The sequence below is a fragment of the Jaculus jaculus genome, chromosome 4, assembly GCF_020740685.1.
Source record: "Jaculus jaculus isolate mJacJac1 chromosome 4, mJacJac1.mat.Y.cur, whole genome shotgun sequence".
Classification (NCBI taxonomy): Eukaryota; Metazoa; Chordata; class Mammalia; order Rodentia; family Dipodidae; genus Jaculus; species Jaculus jaculus.
Window position 1 is genome coordinate 79,415,929 of NC_059105.1, and position 16,536 is coordinate 79,432,464.

A 16,536-nucleotide genomic window follows, 5' to 3' on the forward strand; every position below is an offset into this window, starting at 1 on the left:
GTTTTTTAAAACTCACTTTATGAGTAGCTACAGTTTGCTTCTTTTTAAAACTGGCAAAGATCTTCCTGGATGTCCCCACAAACCAAGAGTCCTACTCACAAGTCCCTCTGTATCTAAAATAAGTGACTTGAATCAAGTGATTTAATGTTGTTTTTTTTTTAATTTTTTTTTAAAGTTTGCTCCTCATTATCCTAATTTAATGCTTAATCATTTTGTAGTGTTTTCTGTAAGTATTGTTTAATGTGGAGAAAGTACTTTTCAGAATGGGTATTTTCCACCCTGAGAATTTTGCAACCTCAGCAAGAAATCTTCACTTACAAGCAAGTCTAAGGAAAGACACAAACTGTGCTGCTGATTGACTCTGGAGAACAGCTGGAAAGGAAGTCATGGCCCTGGACTCCCAAAGCTCCTGGGAGGCTGGAAATGCAGAGCAGTGCAGAGGTGCTCAGAACTGTCACCATAGAACAGCCTTTCACCTTTCCTAAGTTATCTTTTTATTTTAAGTAAAAATGAAAGGCAGGGTTTGCTCTCCTGTGGTTCACAAGGCTCTTTATTGAGGCAGAAAATCAACATGGACTGGAAGCTCTGCATTTGGGGCTTAGAAGGAGAAAAACACTCTACAGCTGCATTCAGAGCTCTGAGAGACCATTATTTTCTCACCTGAAGTTGAGAAGGATCTTGTTTACGGTGTTCTGGTAGCTGTTTGCCTAGGATGTAATTTGCTTATTGTTTGGAGTTTTCTTTTCAGGTGTCTTTGAAACTATCCCATAGCCCTTTTAGGTAAAAACAAACAATAAGAAGTATGACTTGATAGTGCTGAAACACAACAGCACCAGCTGCTGACACACCACATCCCAATAGATCTGGGTGGTTAAGGCGATTTCTGCTGTAATGTTGTTTATACCCTGAGGGCACTCCAGTGTCTGGACTCCTGGATATTACATTATTTTTGTTTTAAATTTATTCCTTTAGGCCTTCATTGTCATTTCAGTCTAGCTTATATTTTTGAATATCTCCTTCAAGCCATCGGTGACTACCTAGAGCCACAGTGCTGGCCCGGGGTATCCGGAGCTGGGTTTGTTGTAATTTGTGTCCATTTTAGGTACATGGAGTAGATAGGCTCTGGTTGTGGAGTCTGCCTGTCCACTCTGTCATTTCATTTCTCTGGCAGGGTCTTTGCAGATAGCCTGATATTCATTCTATTTTATGTCCAAGGAAGATAGAATATATTCTGATTTTCTTAACCAATAATCTTTCTCTGTGTGTCTGTGCGTATGTGTGTGTGGGGGTGCTTTCCTAGTTTGTGGTTGCCAAAAGTTATTCTATTAATGTACTAGCATATACTTCTGTGTTCCTTCTGTGAGGCTGGTAACCTGTGATATCATATACTCTATCTTGCTTTCTAGAATCTTCCACAGCCGTTTCAGTACCCTCCCCTATCAGCCTATCAGAGCTTACTGCTAACCCATCAGGTTGGCCATGTCACTGACTCTCATAGCGAACGGCCCTTCCTCTCTTGTCTTGGCTGGTCCCTCCCCACTTTTCATATGTGACATTGCTTTTACTCTTCACACCTGGACATTCATATTCAGCTTACTCAGCAGCCCACCTCTTCTGTGAAGCCTTCTTCAACCTTTCTGTCCCTTGCTGTGTTGTCCTCTCTCCTCCCCATCTTCCCTTGGTTGGACTCTTACTATTTTTAGCACCTTCACCCACCCATACCATTACGTGTGATGTGATGAAGAGTAGATAAGGCTGGAAGCCCACTGTCAAGAAGCTTTCCCTTCCTAATTAATGTGTTCCCTGGCAAGGAAGTTTTGAAAGCTTTGGGTCTTCACCTCTCTGTTTGTCCCTCTGTTTTCTAGTGAATAACTACAATTTAGCCTCTTGAGTCCGCTGTCTTTATACTGGTCTTTAATTCTTATGCACTGTCCCTTTATACAGACATTTATAATGCTGTTACAAAAATTGGAAGCATCACAGAAGACAAGCCCTACTGTGTTTCTTGGCCTGGAGTTTACAGTGGGCAACCTGCCTGGTCACTTTGGTTCTTGGCAAAACCTATGGAGGGAACAGATTTATTGGGCTGTTCACATGTAGTACCACAGAAGTGCCGTTAAAGAGTATTTGAATGACAGGGATTATAGTTTCTTGGTGGGATCTGGGTGAATGTGACCACAGAAACCATGCATTGCATTTAATGTGTTTTCTGCCGTGGATTTACTGGCATTCTTATTCTCTCTCCTTCTCATGCCCTTTCCAGCCACTGCCTCCACTTTGTCCAAGTGGTTTTAATCTAAGAACTTTCCGCTTTTGTTTAAGTTGCCATTCACATCTGCAGCAAGGTCTTCATGTGTTCAGGCATGTTGCATGCCACAATGGAAGTCGTAGTTTGTTTTTTCCAAAAGGCTAGGGAAATGATACTGTATCCATGAACTTAAGTGAAGAGGTGTCCAAGTAGATTGCAGTTTACCTGAAGGGTCAGCTTTAGTAAATATATTAGAGAAGAAATTATGAAGCCCATTAGACAATTTTTATTTTTAGATGTTTATTTGAATAACAAATACAGCATGGCCCCATCTCCTTTGACAGGCTTACATCTGAAAAAAATACCTGGTGGTCTGTTGTTTATTTCCCATAATCTTGATGAGCTCCCAAATTTGCTTCCAAACAAGGGACAGCAAAGATAGGAGAAGCCATTCATTGATCACTTAGGTGATTTTAAGCTCTGATAGCCTTATGTCAAATACAATTAGTTTATCTGTCCCTCACTTCCTCCATACAAATAAGTGGACACTGCATGTGTAAGAGGCACTATTCTTTCAAGTAGGTGCTGCTCATAGACAGCCTGGCCTCAGGCACCTCGTGCCCTCATCTACCCAGAGGAGCAGCTGCATCCGGGCCCAGATTGTTAGAACTCACTACTTCATCATCCACTTCTTGGTTTTCTTTTTCCAGTTTCCTGCACCAAAACTTTCCCAGAATCCATTCCAATGCTTGAGAAAGGCAGTCGAGACAGATTCTGTGTGGCTTGAGTGTCCCCAGCTCCTGTTTGATGGTGCTTTTAAGTTGATTCTTTGCTTTGGCATCTGGAAAGTTAGATAAATAAGCACATGGACATTAGTGTCACCTGTAGTATCTTTACATAGTAGTCAGTTCATCTGAAGCTTGATGTTACATTGCTTCCCTGGGAAAATGATATTGTTCCATAACTTCTGTGCTCTCATGAGCAACCAGAGTGATTATTTTGTTTCTGGATAAAACACAGCATTGATGTTTGGGGTGAGGGGTAAAGATGATGCAGGTGTGTGTAAGAACTACAGAAGGGGAGGATTTTCAGTTCTTAAGATGGGGTGCAGGTTACAACTTTGTTAATTGTAAGGGCAGTAGCCTTAAGGAAATTTGAAGACAAATACAAATGCACATCCTAGATTTTCCTTCTCTTTACAGTATCCTAGAAATCTTACGGAATTTCTTAGGTAAAACTGGGGTTATTTCACCTATAAGTCTCATCAGAACACTGTTTTTTAGCTTATAAGTAATAAGGAAATGAGACAACAATTTAAAATGAGAAGTCTTTGACTTTAATGATATTTGCTGAATGATCTTCTATTACAATGTTGGTGATTATTAATATATTGCAGTTCCCATATGGTTAATTTTGTTTTTATATTAAAGATTTTACATTTATTTATTGGAGAGAGAGAGGTAAGGCATGATAATGGGCTCGCCAGGGCCTCTAGCCACTGCAAACAAACTCCAGAGGAATGTGCATCTGGCTTATGTGGGACCTGGAGAATCGAACCAGGGTCCTTAGGCTTTGCAGGCAAGTGCCTTAAACACTAAGCCATCTCTCCAGCCCTAATTTTGTTTTATCTGTAAAGGACTTGTAGCTTTACATTGTAGAAGGTATTACTGATGTGTGTGTGTGGGGGGAGGGGTAATGGGATGAAGAGGTCTATAAAAGTACTCTGTGGGTGGTTGCCTTGTGCCTGCGTCTTAGTGAAAAATTCCTAGTGTGTCCTCAGGACAGGCTGGAAATGACATTGCTGCCCATGCGGGAAGTGTTCCCTGAGTGCCAGCCATGCAGGAAATACACTACCGGTGCTGTCCACACAGGAAGTGCCCCTCCATGCTGCCCATGCAGGAAGTGCTCCAGAGTGCTGTTGAGTACTCTTCCTGCAGGCAGGATGGGCCATCTGCTGATAACAGTCACCCCACTTATTCATTACTGATTTTGTTTACCATCAATTTTTGGCATTTAAACTAATTCTAGATAAATGTTATTTAAAAAAAAAACTACATTACCTTGTTTGCCTACACATGGAAACACAGAAATGTAGCCTGTTTATGGGACGAAAGGCTGAGACAGACTGTTGGCTCTTTGAGGCTGAATAGGCACTTAACTGAGGTCAGCTAGCCATTGGGGTCTTAATTAGATTGAATGTGTTTAAAGTAGATTTGAGCCTCATTCTTGGTGGTGGTGGGGGGGGTCTTTTCAAATTCCACAGCAGGCCAAGGATTTTCAGAGGCAAATGTGAAAAGGCAACCAGTGACTGAAGTAGCTTCTAAAAGTCATCCCTTAGTAAGTTTTGTTACGTTTACCTTTTGTGCTGTAAAGGCATGTAGTCTAACTACATGTGCAGTTGCTTTAAATTTCAAGTTCTCAAGCCACAGTTAATGATTGCCAATGTTTGCATTTCAGTCTGAGTAGAGTTTTTTTTTTCCTATTTCTGTTAAACCTTCTCAAAATGCCAACTCTCAATTTTCAGCTGTAATAAGTTGTAGCTTCCAAAAGCCATATTCAGAATTCATTTTTTATTATTATTCAAAAGATCACTTACTTTCATTGAAGTTATTTTAACTGATACATAAAAACAGAAAATGGTACCTGTTAATGGAATTATGTGATGTTTTGGTGTATCTATCTGTCACGTGATGTTTAAATCAAGTTTAACATCTTTCTCCTCAAGTATTATTTTTTTACATTGAACATTTTCAAAATCTTTTCTTTGAGTTTTATTATAGATTTATTATTGATAGTCATTCTGCTATGGAGTAGCATGCCTGGCCCTCTTCTGTGTAACTCTCATTTATTTTCTCTTGGTAAACCTTTCCACATGATTTCTGTTCCCTTCTTTCTCCAGCCTCTAGCCATGATCATCCTACACTCAACTTCTATGATATTAGCTCTTTCAGATTCCACATATGATGGGGTTCTGCACACATTTTTCTCCATGTTTTCCAGTTCCATCTGTGTTGTTGGATAGTATTCTATTGTGCACGTGCCTACATGTTCTTTACCCTGTCATCTCTTGATGGACATTTAAGTTGTTTCAATTTCTTGTCTTTTGTGAATAGTGTCTCCAAATACAGGACTCTCTGACATACAGTTTTCATCCTTTATATGTAGCAGTATAGTTGAATCATATTCTGATGTGCTTATATGTTTTGTTTTGTGACAGTCTTATCATGTCACCCAGGCTAGCCTCAAACTTGTAATCCCTCTGCCTCAGCTTACTAAATATTTGGGTTGTTAAAGTAAGGTCTGTAATCTCCTAGACTTTGTATCCCAGGAAGAAGAGAAGCCTTACTGTGCCTGTGAAGAACTATGATCCTCTGGTGAACCCTCAACAGAGGAGAGTTCAAGTCAACATTTTATTTTAAGTATCAACTGTTTTCACAGAGCTAACTGAAGACAAAGATGCCAGAAGGAGGGAAGAACTAACGTATTTCAGGCCCTTGTGTGGCTCAGCTAGGGGTCTGAGGTGCCACCTATGGCAGAGCAAGCGAGGAGGCTTAGCAGTTTTATATCTAGAAGGCAGTACCTTTAGTCCTTAGAGAAAACCCAGCAGTGTAGAGTTCACATGCTCACGAATGACATGGGTCCCATGAGTTGGTGATCTCAGGGAGAATAAGTTTTGTTTTTATATTAATCAGAATGTAGAATTCCTAGTTCAAGTTCAGCTTCCAGGAAATTCCATTTCCACACTGACTCTTTTGGGAATGGGGAGCTATGTGTGTGTGTTTGTGTGTATGGACACATTAATGCCAGGTCGCACATGTAGAGGTCAGAGGAAACCTTAGGGTATTGGGTTTCTCCTTCCATTTTGTTTGAGAAAGGATCTCTTGTTGTTTGGCTGTGAGCCTGGGGATGCTCCAGAATCCACCTCCTACTGATGGGCAGTCTTGTTGAGCAAGCACCTTTAACCAATGAGCCATTTCCCCAGCCTCACATGCTGCTTTAACCCTTCTGACCTGGAAGATTCTCCTTTGATAAAGAAGTGTTTAAACTCAGATGATATCTCAGCTAGGACCCTGGGCAATGAGTAGAAAAGTAAAGGACTAGAACAAATAGATCTCTCAGTTACTGAGATCTCAGTATGTTGAGATGTGGAATTAGCCATGACTATGGCAAAAATGGGATTCAAAACAAGGAATCTACAATGAGTACCTGAGGTAAATGAGGTATAGTGAGCTATTGAGGTAAATGAGGGGCATTTATTGCATGGGTCTACTTTTCATACTTTCTACTGTGAAATTTAATTTTTCTTCTATATACCTAATGATCTTGTTTGTGGTAATAAATGTCTAGTTATAAGATTTGAAGCCTTTGTTCAATGGCTAGTAAGTATTTAAATTTTATGTATTCAAACTGTTAATGTAAGTGATGTCCTTGACTGAGTATATTTATTATACTCACACAAAAGGTATGAGAGAAGAAAATTTCTGTCCTGCTAGCCTTTGTTTTGAGGACACTTGGGTTGTGCTCACTCCCATCTCAGGCTGAGCCCTTTAACTTCCTCAAAAGCCTCGTGTGGAGCATAGGGTCAGAGAGCTGTGGTTTCCTTCCATGAGCTCACAGAGCATTAGTTGGTGTGAGTCCAACTTCAGACACTCTTCCTAGGTGGCTGCTGGCTGTAAAACCACACTGAGCCCTTGGTTGTGGGCTTTATAAGAGTTGGGGTGGTTGCTGCGCGGCCCTGGAAGCATTCCAGCTACTCCACCATTCTCACAGGGGTTAAATTTCACAAGGTTAGCCAGAGCAAAAGACATGCCTGTGAATCTTACCCAGATGTCTCAGTGACATCTGTCTTACTCATGTTGTCCTCATTTGAGATCTGGATGAAATTCTATTTTACACTTGAAGAGTGATGTTTTTAAGAGTCCTCTTAATAAAATAATCAGCTACTTTTCAATCAGATGTGTTCAGTCTCCAGAATTTGAAAGCTTTTTAAAAAGTATAGTGATTTCTAAATTACTGAATACTAAGACAGTATTATCATGTGCCTTCATACGAGTTAATTTTGAGTCTGAAAAGATATATTCTTTAAAATATGTGAACAAATTGATTTTTGCATAAACTTAACGACATTTAAGGCACATGTAGAGAATTTGCTGCATAGTAAAAATCCTTTTATTTCAAGAAGAGATCATTTTTGAAAGTAGAGTGAGTAGATCTTTTTTTTCATGTGTAAATTAAAATGTATCCATCAGAGTAGTTTAGGATAATCTGTTTAAGCCTTGGTGACTTCATTTTATTGGTGCTCATACAACCTCTGAATGGGGTGCTTGGTCCTTTGCCTCTCTTTGTTGGTCTGACACTCCTGCTCTTTGTTTCACAGCAGTCTCTGGTCCCAACACACCCCATGGCCCCGCCCAGTCCCAGCACCACCAGCAGTAATAACAACAGTAGCAGCAGTAGCAACTCAGGATGGGATCAGCTGAGCAAAACGAACCTCTACATCCGAGGCCTGCCCCCCAACACCACTGACCAGGATCTGGTGAAGCTCTGTCAACCGTGAGTATTGTTGCTATTACTGTCTTAGCTGCTGTTTCTTTGGCCATCTTGTAGAGGAGAGGGGAAGTATATAGGACAAAGCCAGGAACCTTGTGTCATAATAATGAGATGGATTTCCAAGTGGTAAGCTCTTGGACACTTAGTACACATTGCTAGCATGAGAAACATGCTTACACAACAAATGAAACTAGAGCATTTTCTTTATAGCATTTAATTTATTGACCTTTGATAAGTAGGCAAGAACAAGCTATGGCTAGGTAGCTTTTAGGAGTCTTCATCTTTCATAGCAGCTATACTAGGGAATAGTGAATCTCATAAAAAAAAAAAAAAAAAAACAGCTGTCATTATCTGTCAGAACGGTTATTAGCCATTAAACCTCATCTTAAATGGGTGCAAAGCTCTTAATTCCTGCTGGGATAAAATTAGTCCACCTTCTGAGCACCTGGAGTTTTGAGGTCCTTGTCCGCCTTTATCTCTTTTGAAAAAACAACCTCTCTCCTTGCATCTTATGAACTGGTGGACACATGTATGTGCAGTTCCAGAGTGAATCTGCAGTATATGCTAATCTTGCTGTGCTGATGAACAGAATATAAACATACTGCTTTGCTGCAATTACATTAACTCAGCCAAGTAAGAAAGTACTTGTTTAAACTAAGGAGTCAGAAGCATCATGGGTGCAAGGTCATTTTGGAAAGACTAAACGCATCAAATCACATGGAGCAATGAATGTTCACCCAGAGAGCAGTACATTATCTTTATCCTAGGACAGGAATGGTCCTTGACAAAGGAAATGTGGTGTAACTGTTCACTGAGAGGTATACTGGAGAATGTTTCCTATTCCCTGCAATTCCCACTATAGAACATCTTATTGACGACATCTCATTTCTCTTGTCCTGGGGAAAGGCCAAATTCATTACTTTTCTTTTTACAAAAAAAAAAAAAAAATTAAACTAATTTAGGAAGTATTTCCAAACTGGGACTAAAGCTAACATCTGGCCTTGTGTGGCTTTGTTTTGTTTGTGAGAGGCAGGGTGTGGCCACCAGGCTTGAGACTGCTGTGGACTGGGTGTCACCCTCAGTGCTTTCGCATGTCTTGCCCTTGTCTTCCTTTCCGCCCTGTTCTTCTGGACTGTATGGCAGTGAGATCATGCCATCCATTGCTCTGAAAGTAAGTTCAACTCTGGAGGTTAAACCTGGCCGAAGGCAGCTGGAACCCTGCCAGGCACGCCCTGCCCTGTTGCAGCTGTTGAAGGCCACAAACAGGCCTTTTGCTATCTTGTCTGCTACTGGCCTTTCATTGGCGTCTTCTTAGGCTTCTGCAGCATAATTACAGGTAGATAGAGCGCCATAAAGTCTAAGGAGCTAAAAATACAACTTTGTAGGAAACAAAAAATGAAACTAACTCCAATGAAAAAAGGAGAGGATTTCAAAAAGCAAATTGTGTCTCAGCTGGTTTTAAATTGTGTAAGGTGAGAGTTGACGTCAAGGAGACTGTGTCGAGGGAACCATAAAATAATAGATGGATGCTATGCTTTCTATATGGTAAATAAGTACTTGAAAATGGAGCCAGTGCTTTTTTTATTGCATCATACCATATACCAAAGATAATGGAAGATTGTTTTATCATTTTCCCAGAAACATTTATTCCCATTTTATTGTTAGTCTCTTTGATATGTATGGATTTGATTAATTTTTATAAACATTACCCTTTGCTGTCATCAATAGTCACAGTAACTTTGCCACCTTCACCCTGTCCTGTCTTTTGCAAAGGAAGGTTCTCTCAAGATCTCAGCTTTGGAATTAAACCCTGAAAGTTTACTGATCTGTGTTGTACACAGCCAAGACATAACAGTAATAGGAATGCTGCCTTAAAATCAGCTGGAAGCTTTCTTCCACTTAACACAAAGAGTCTAATAATTACTTGGTTTAACTTGCTGGAAGTTTTGTGTCTTGGAAAGCCAAGGAAGGTCATTGCTGTTCTAGACTTAATGGTTTCCAATAAAGAAGAGCTAGTTGGTGACATCGAAGTGACAAGATCCTTATGGGAAAGTGACTCATTGTAGGATGGAAGAAACCCAGTAGACATAATTAACAAGTTTAGAGAAGTATATAGAACTTCTCAGAAAAGGTGTAAACCCCTACCTCTGACAACGGAAAAAAATGATTTGGCTCTCCTGAAAGCTTGGATCTTCTCCAGTTACTAACACAGACATGAGATAAGATACCCTAGAGTATTTGCTGTAAACCAATGGTGCATGGAATGTAAAAGCAGATATAGAACATAAAAGAAAAGTGGGTTTTTTTGTTTTGTTTTTTTTTTTTTTTTTGTTTTTTTGAGGTAACGTCTCACTCTTGCCCAGGCTGACTGGAATTTACTCTGTAGTCTCAGGGTGGCCTCAGACTCATGGTGATTCTCCTACTTCTGCCTCCCGAGTGTTAGGATTAAAGGCATGTGCCACCACGCCTGGCTTGAAAAGTATTTTTCAAAAGCAGAACATAGGACTAGGGAGATGGCTCAGCAGTTAAGAGTGCTTGCTACTTAAGTATAAAGGCCTCTTGGGCTGTAGACTTCCAAGTTCCACTTCCCAGAACCCACAGAAAGAGCTGGGTGTGGCCACACGCATCTGTGACCCGGTGTGTGTGGCGGGGAGGGAAATGGAGGTTGGAGAAAGACTGGAGCTTGTTCATGGAGAAGCATTGAAGGAGAAACCCAATCTTATGGAAATACATAGATGAACGATAAGAGAAGGACACTTGTACACCACAGTACATCTGTACTCATTAGAGAGAGAGAGAGAGAGAGAGAGAGGGAGGGAGAGAGAGAAACACAGAAATGCAGAATGTTAGCAAAAAATGACAGTGCAAAGACAGAGAAGCCAGCCTCTCTGGTTAATGGTCAGGAAATTCCCTAGGAGCATTTAATGAAAGAAGTCAACAAGCTCCAGTTAATTTCTAAATCACACAATGTGCATGAGGAATCCAGGGATCTTCTAACTACTGTAGGCTACTGAAACTTTTTCTCTCTTTTTACAAGGTTATATGCTCACAAAGACTATATCAGCCTAGCCTATTTAGTATATGCAGTGGTAAAGGTAGCAAAAAAAAAAAAAGTGACTGGCCTTCAGATATTCTTTATTTGTTCTAAGTCATTTTATTTGCACATCAAATATGAATTGCATAAGCATGCTGTATCTTTTTCTCATTCATATTGTGGCAAGACATGAGCAAGAAGGACTTCAGAGTAAAGTTTACTCTACCCCAGTGGAGCTTTCTCCTCCCCCTCTCTCACTTTTATAATGTATCTTTAAATTTGCTAACAAAGTAAGTTTTTATTCTATTCATTCATGCCATCTTTTTTATTAATTCTGAACTATACCATATGAACATATTGCATGTTGGTCATATTCCCTAGAGGTTATCCTCTTTCATCCCTTTTCTCCCATCCTCCATTCCACTTAAGACCCTCCTCTGAGGGGTTATTGGTATACACTGTGGGATCATGATCACTTTCATCAGCTTCTGGGTGGTGGGGGCACTGTGCCTCAGGATACTCCTTCTCATCCTGTGGTGCTTAAATCTTTCTGTCTCCCTTCTGCAATGTTTCCTGAGCCTTGGTGGGTGTGTTATAAATCTACTTTAGTGTTAATCTCTCCAACCTCTGGATTTCTGAGTGTCCTCAGTGTCTCTCACCATCTCCCTGGAGCTGGTTGTCAGGATAGCTGTGAGAGAAGCACTCACATTTAGATCACCATTTCCTCTGTGATGTCTCCTGGGTTCTGGCAGACAGATGTGCTAGAGGTGGATCATCTCATGCTAGGCAGCTGGCTCTCCTTTCTTGTCATATTGACTGAACTTGGCAGACATTCTTAATTTAGAAATCAAGTGAAGCAAATACTCTCTTCTTGTTTATATGTTTGTCAAAACTCTCCTTCCTAGGTCCTAGGAGAACTGATGGATGAATTGAGGGTGCTCATTGCTTTAGTTTGTCTCCCCTTCTCCTGTTGGCATTTTGTCATCAGGTTCTCAGCTGAAACTACACTGGGGTCATAATTATTCCCTATTTTCTCTAGTTTGTTTTTTTACTGTTGCTCATCTCCTATCCTTAACTCTGCCCTTTGCATTTCTTCTGCCAGTTAGTCTGTAGGTCCGTCCACTCATGGAGCAGTGCTCTGCTTTCCCAATTTTCTATGTATTTTCCTCTTGAGTATTTCACTTGCACCTCAGTATCTTCTTTTTTCAGAACTGTGATTTAACCAAACTGACTCCTCCACGTGAAGCTTAGCAGTTATTGACCACTTCCCATATTCTGCCTTCGCCATATTCTGTTAATTCTCCCTTCTCACTGGGAGCATTGGAGCTTCCTTACGTGCTCCCTGTGGTGTGACAAGAAAGAGCATCTGCTTTGGCTGCAACCTCACCTCAGCTGTCTTCTAATTCCCTTTCCTCGGCCTCCCTGACCATGTCTAAGTTGTCCCTTCCTCCGCTGTGCTTGGGCCACATTACAACTCTGCTCTTTCTTTTCTTATTTATTAAGTCAACACCTCACAGTCTGTATCTTTGTTTATGCTGCCTTGTTCTATAAATGCCTGATATATTGTTTATATGTTTATATATAATGCAATAGCCAATCACCTTCCTGGTTATCTTATTTAACTTATATTTTCACTGTGGTCTGGGCTGCTAGTTTTCAAAATTATCTACCCCAGTGGTAGGCAAGTACCTAACTTTTTGATCAGTAGCCTGCAAACTGTGCCAAATAATGTTTTTATTAAAATGTTTTGTTACTGTTAAATAAAATTCAGGTTGGGTATCCTTTGGTAGAAGTGCTTGGAGCAAGAAGTATTTTGGATTTCAGATTTGGAAATAGTTGCATATAAATAATGGAGATCCTTGGGGATAGGTCCAAAGTCTATACAAAATTCATTTATGTTTCATTTAACTTTTAAACACATACCAGGTAAGTAATTCTCTATAGTATCTTTACTGTGCCCATGTTTTAGCTGTGGCCCACAACATGCAGTCAGATGGGGGATTTTCTACTTACAGTTTCATGTCAGTGTGCAAAAATTTTGAGATTGTGGATCACTTTGGTGGTTTTCTTTTTCTTTCTTTTTTTTTCTTTCAAGTTGTTCACCTTTAACAATAAAAAAGTTTGCCCAATGCCTAGGATGGAGTTGTCACTGAGCAAATAGCAATCGTCCTTTGTATTCCAAAATCATATTGTTTAGAATAAGTTTAAAGTATACTTAATCCTGCATTCAAAACCAAGGCAGAAAAAAAAAAAAAAAAAAAAAAAGCCCACTGGTTTCTGAATCTGATATGGAGTGCTGGAAAAGCCAGGCAGTAGTTTGTGTTAGCTTAACAACATAACTTGCAGGCTTCTCTTCCTTGAGGCTTTTGATCATGCTTTGAAAAGGCTGGTTCACATGACCCACTCCTTATCTGTTCCTTGTTAGAATAATTACTGTAGAATAGGAAGTATAACATTGTGTTCCAACTTCCCTTTTTGAAGATTCAAAAGCTGTCTTTATAGCTAGGGATAGTGGTGTATGCCTGTAAAGTTCCAGGTATAGGTAGGAAGCAAGAGGACCAGGAGTTCAGTGGTAGCCATGGCTACATAGCAAGTTCAAGATCAACCTGGGCTATGCAAATTCTTGTCTCAAACACTTCCTGATTTGCATTAGAAGCCAAGATGTGAACATCTCTACTGGCTAACACCATTGGCTGACAGATTGCTGTGATAATGACCTCAAATGAAAAGGTCCAGAGAGCTCAGTGTCTCAAGGTGTTTTAAAGGAAAAACATTTTATGGGCATGAAAACAAGGTGAAGTGCCTTGCCCACTCTGTACAGCATTTTTCTCCTTCTTGAACCAACCTTTGGTCAACTAGCCTCCTTCATTCCATTCAATGGATTTCTAATTTGTAATTTAAAATATGGTAAAATGATCTATTTATATGTTTATATTTACATGTGAAACTAAATCTGACTTATATATGCTAGACTGTTACTAATTAAAAGGAAATATTTTTGAAATCGAACCAATTTTTCTGGCTGTAACATCTGATATTTTGATTTCCTTCCCCTTTGCTTTTTGTTCTCTATGAGTTTTCCTTGTTATTTTGAAGACAATACAAATCTTAAAAAGTACAGCATAAAAGCAAGATAGGTCAACAGAGGTAGATAACAACAACCAGCCATAATAACTTAATACAGACTAAATCTGTCTTATCTGAGGTGTTTCATGAGAAACCAAAAGAAAGCTGTGTCATCCTGGCGTGAGGGCATGGTAGTAGCTTCCAGGGCTGAGATGACGTGTTGGCTCTAAGCAGCAAAGAAAACTTGAGGAAGGGTCACCATTGGTGCTCTTCAGACTCCAAGAAAAGTCCAAGATGTGAGAGAATGTATGAATATTTTGAAGTGTACAGAGAAAGGGAATGCATGAGTGAATGAATCAATGAATGCATGCATGCTTGCTCAAAGTGGCTGCTTGGTGAACAGCTAGGTATTCACCAGTTGTGAGCCAGAACTCCTAATGAGTGGCTGCAAAGAAAATAAGGAGATACATGTTGGGGTACGTTGCTAATACCTTCTATAAGAAATTAAAGATCTGGATTTGGTTTACTAGGTATCCGGAGGGACTTAGCTGATGGAGTAGAAGCAAAGTGTTGTTACTCTCTTTTCCACATGTTAGGAACAGAGGAAGAGGCTGTCTTAGGGAAGAGGATGTGACCTCAGGGCAGGTCTGTGGAAGGAACGGGAGTCGGAGTCGGTACGGCATGGACTGAGAAAGGCTGTGGCAGGTTAAGTTTTGAGTGTGAAAATGACTATCGAGGTAAAGCAAAGCTTGTGTTAAGCTCAGAGAATGCAAGGCAGGGGCCAGCTCCTGAAGGTCCTCTGGGAACCTCACTCTGGCATTCCCAGTGTGCCCCCAGAGAGGGTCATGCTTTGCCTGTGGTATCCAAAAGTAAGACTCACTAAGCAGAATGCTGTTTAGAAACCACTGGTTTATTTATTGATCACTAAATCTAAAATAATTGATTGTCTAAAGAAATTAAGGCAGCTAACAGGAAAAAATGGGCAACTTGAAGTGGTTATACTCTTTCTCTGTGCATCTCTGTCATGTTTCTAACTGAAAGATTTACTAAGCAGTCTCTTTTGAAAGGTGTTTTTCCCCCCCTCTACCTTGAAATTAAATGGCTATCTTTGTTCCAAAATGATTAGGCTGCCACTATAGTCAATGTTTTGTGGTGTCATCAATAAAAACAAATGACAAAATTTATAACCATTTGAAGATTATCAGAATTATATTTCATAAACCTACTGAAACCATATCCAGTGAATTTTTGTTTATATTGCTTGGAAGGAAAAGAAACACAAAATGTTAGAAGAGCAGTTCTCACTAAATATGTCCCTTAAAAATATTCTTCAGCTTCCCGAGAGCTCCTTCTTTATTGAAGATTCTCAATATGCAAAATACTAGTCACAGTTGCTTCTGGTACTGGGCTTGCTGGCCTACAGGAGCACAGTGGGCTCAGGCCAAGGAACTTGAGTATTTTGCTGAAAAGAAAGATCTAAGGTGTGGCGTTTTCACACTTGATCTCATCCCTTTAAAAGAAATACCAGTTGTCTAAGACAAAATGTTGTATCACTAATTGAAATTTAACTCTCACTTCCTGGACATAATTCCAGTAAGGTTCTGTCTAGTTGAATAAGTGATATATTTGAGGCTGAGAAGACCCATAATTTTCATGATTTATTTTTCTAAAGAACATCTGTCAACACAGAGTTGATAATTTAGGAACAGTACTGGGTTTGATTGTTTCTGTCCCCACTCATCTCTTGGGTTGGACATTTTCTTAATTTTGTCAGTTTTTTCTTTCCTTTCTTGATATGGAGGTATTCTTGTACTTTAAGAAATGTGCTATAAATCTTTGACATTCCAAGATATGACTTGAAGACTTTTGGATATCCCAAAAATTCAAAATTAATTGTAGCACCAAAAGTCCCCATGAAATAAATGTGTGTTTCCCAGTAGTGAACCATCTCACTGAAACCTCTATTTTCTATTTATTCAATTTTATTATTGGAGCTATCAGTTTGTTTATTTTTATGGTATAGGGAAATTTCAAAAGTTACCATAGTATTTAATCCTTGAGAGTTGCCTTGTACAAACTGAGACGATCCTTACTGGACCATGGGCTCCAGGTAATGGGCATATCTCCAGTGACTGCCTGGCTCACTTTCCTCTCTGCCAAGCATGCCTGTGATTCAAGTACATGCCATAGCAAAATTAAAAATAGTGGGAGCCCAGAGACTTTCAGTAGCTGAACCTGTGTGCATTAATTTTGCCAAGTATGTACTTTGTGCGTGCATCTGATATTTTGACAGAAAATCCATTATGTCTATTTTCTAATTTATCCTCAGTCTACAATCATTGATAAGCTAGAATATCTAGATATTTGTTTAATCAGCTCTCCTCATTGTCAGTTGACCTTCATCTTTGGGGGTACCTTGTGCTATTCCTAGGCATGATCAAGAGCCATTCTCTCCTGTAATACTGACATGCTGGCAGACTATGGAAGGCTAACTTTAATATTAGTCTTAGCAGAAGCAAGTTGGGAAGCCAGCACTGGAGATCATGGTCATAACCATGCAGTCTGTCACTCTGTGTGAGTACCAGTGGCATTTGCTGTTTGCTATTCCTTGTTTTTTGTTTTTTTTTTTTAAATATAT

General features: G+C 39.8%; 1 protein-coding gene across 5 annotated transcripts in view; it reads left to right on the forward strand.

Annotated features, from left to right (window-relative positions):
* The window catches only part of Rbms1 (RNA binding motif single stranded interacting protein 1), a 219,607-nt gene that overhangs the window by 114,414 nt on the left and 88,657 nt on the right, over positions 1-16,536 (forward strand). For all 5 annotated transcript variants that reach the window (XM_004651875.2, XM_004651876.2, XM_004651877.2 and 2 more), the window contains exon 2: positions 7,626-7,801. In XM_004651875.2, the coding sequence (XP_004651932.1) occupies positions 7,626-7,801 (176 nt within the window). The remainder of the gene's footprint in view (positions 1-7,625; positions 7,802-16,536) is intronic.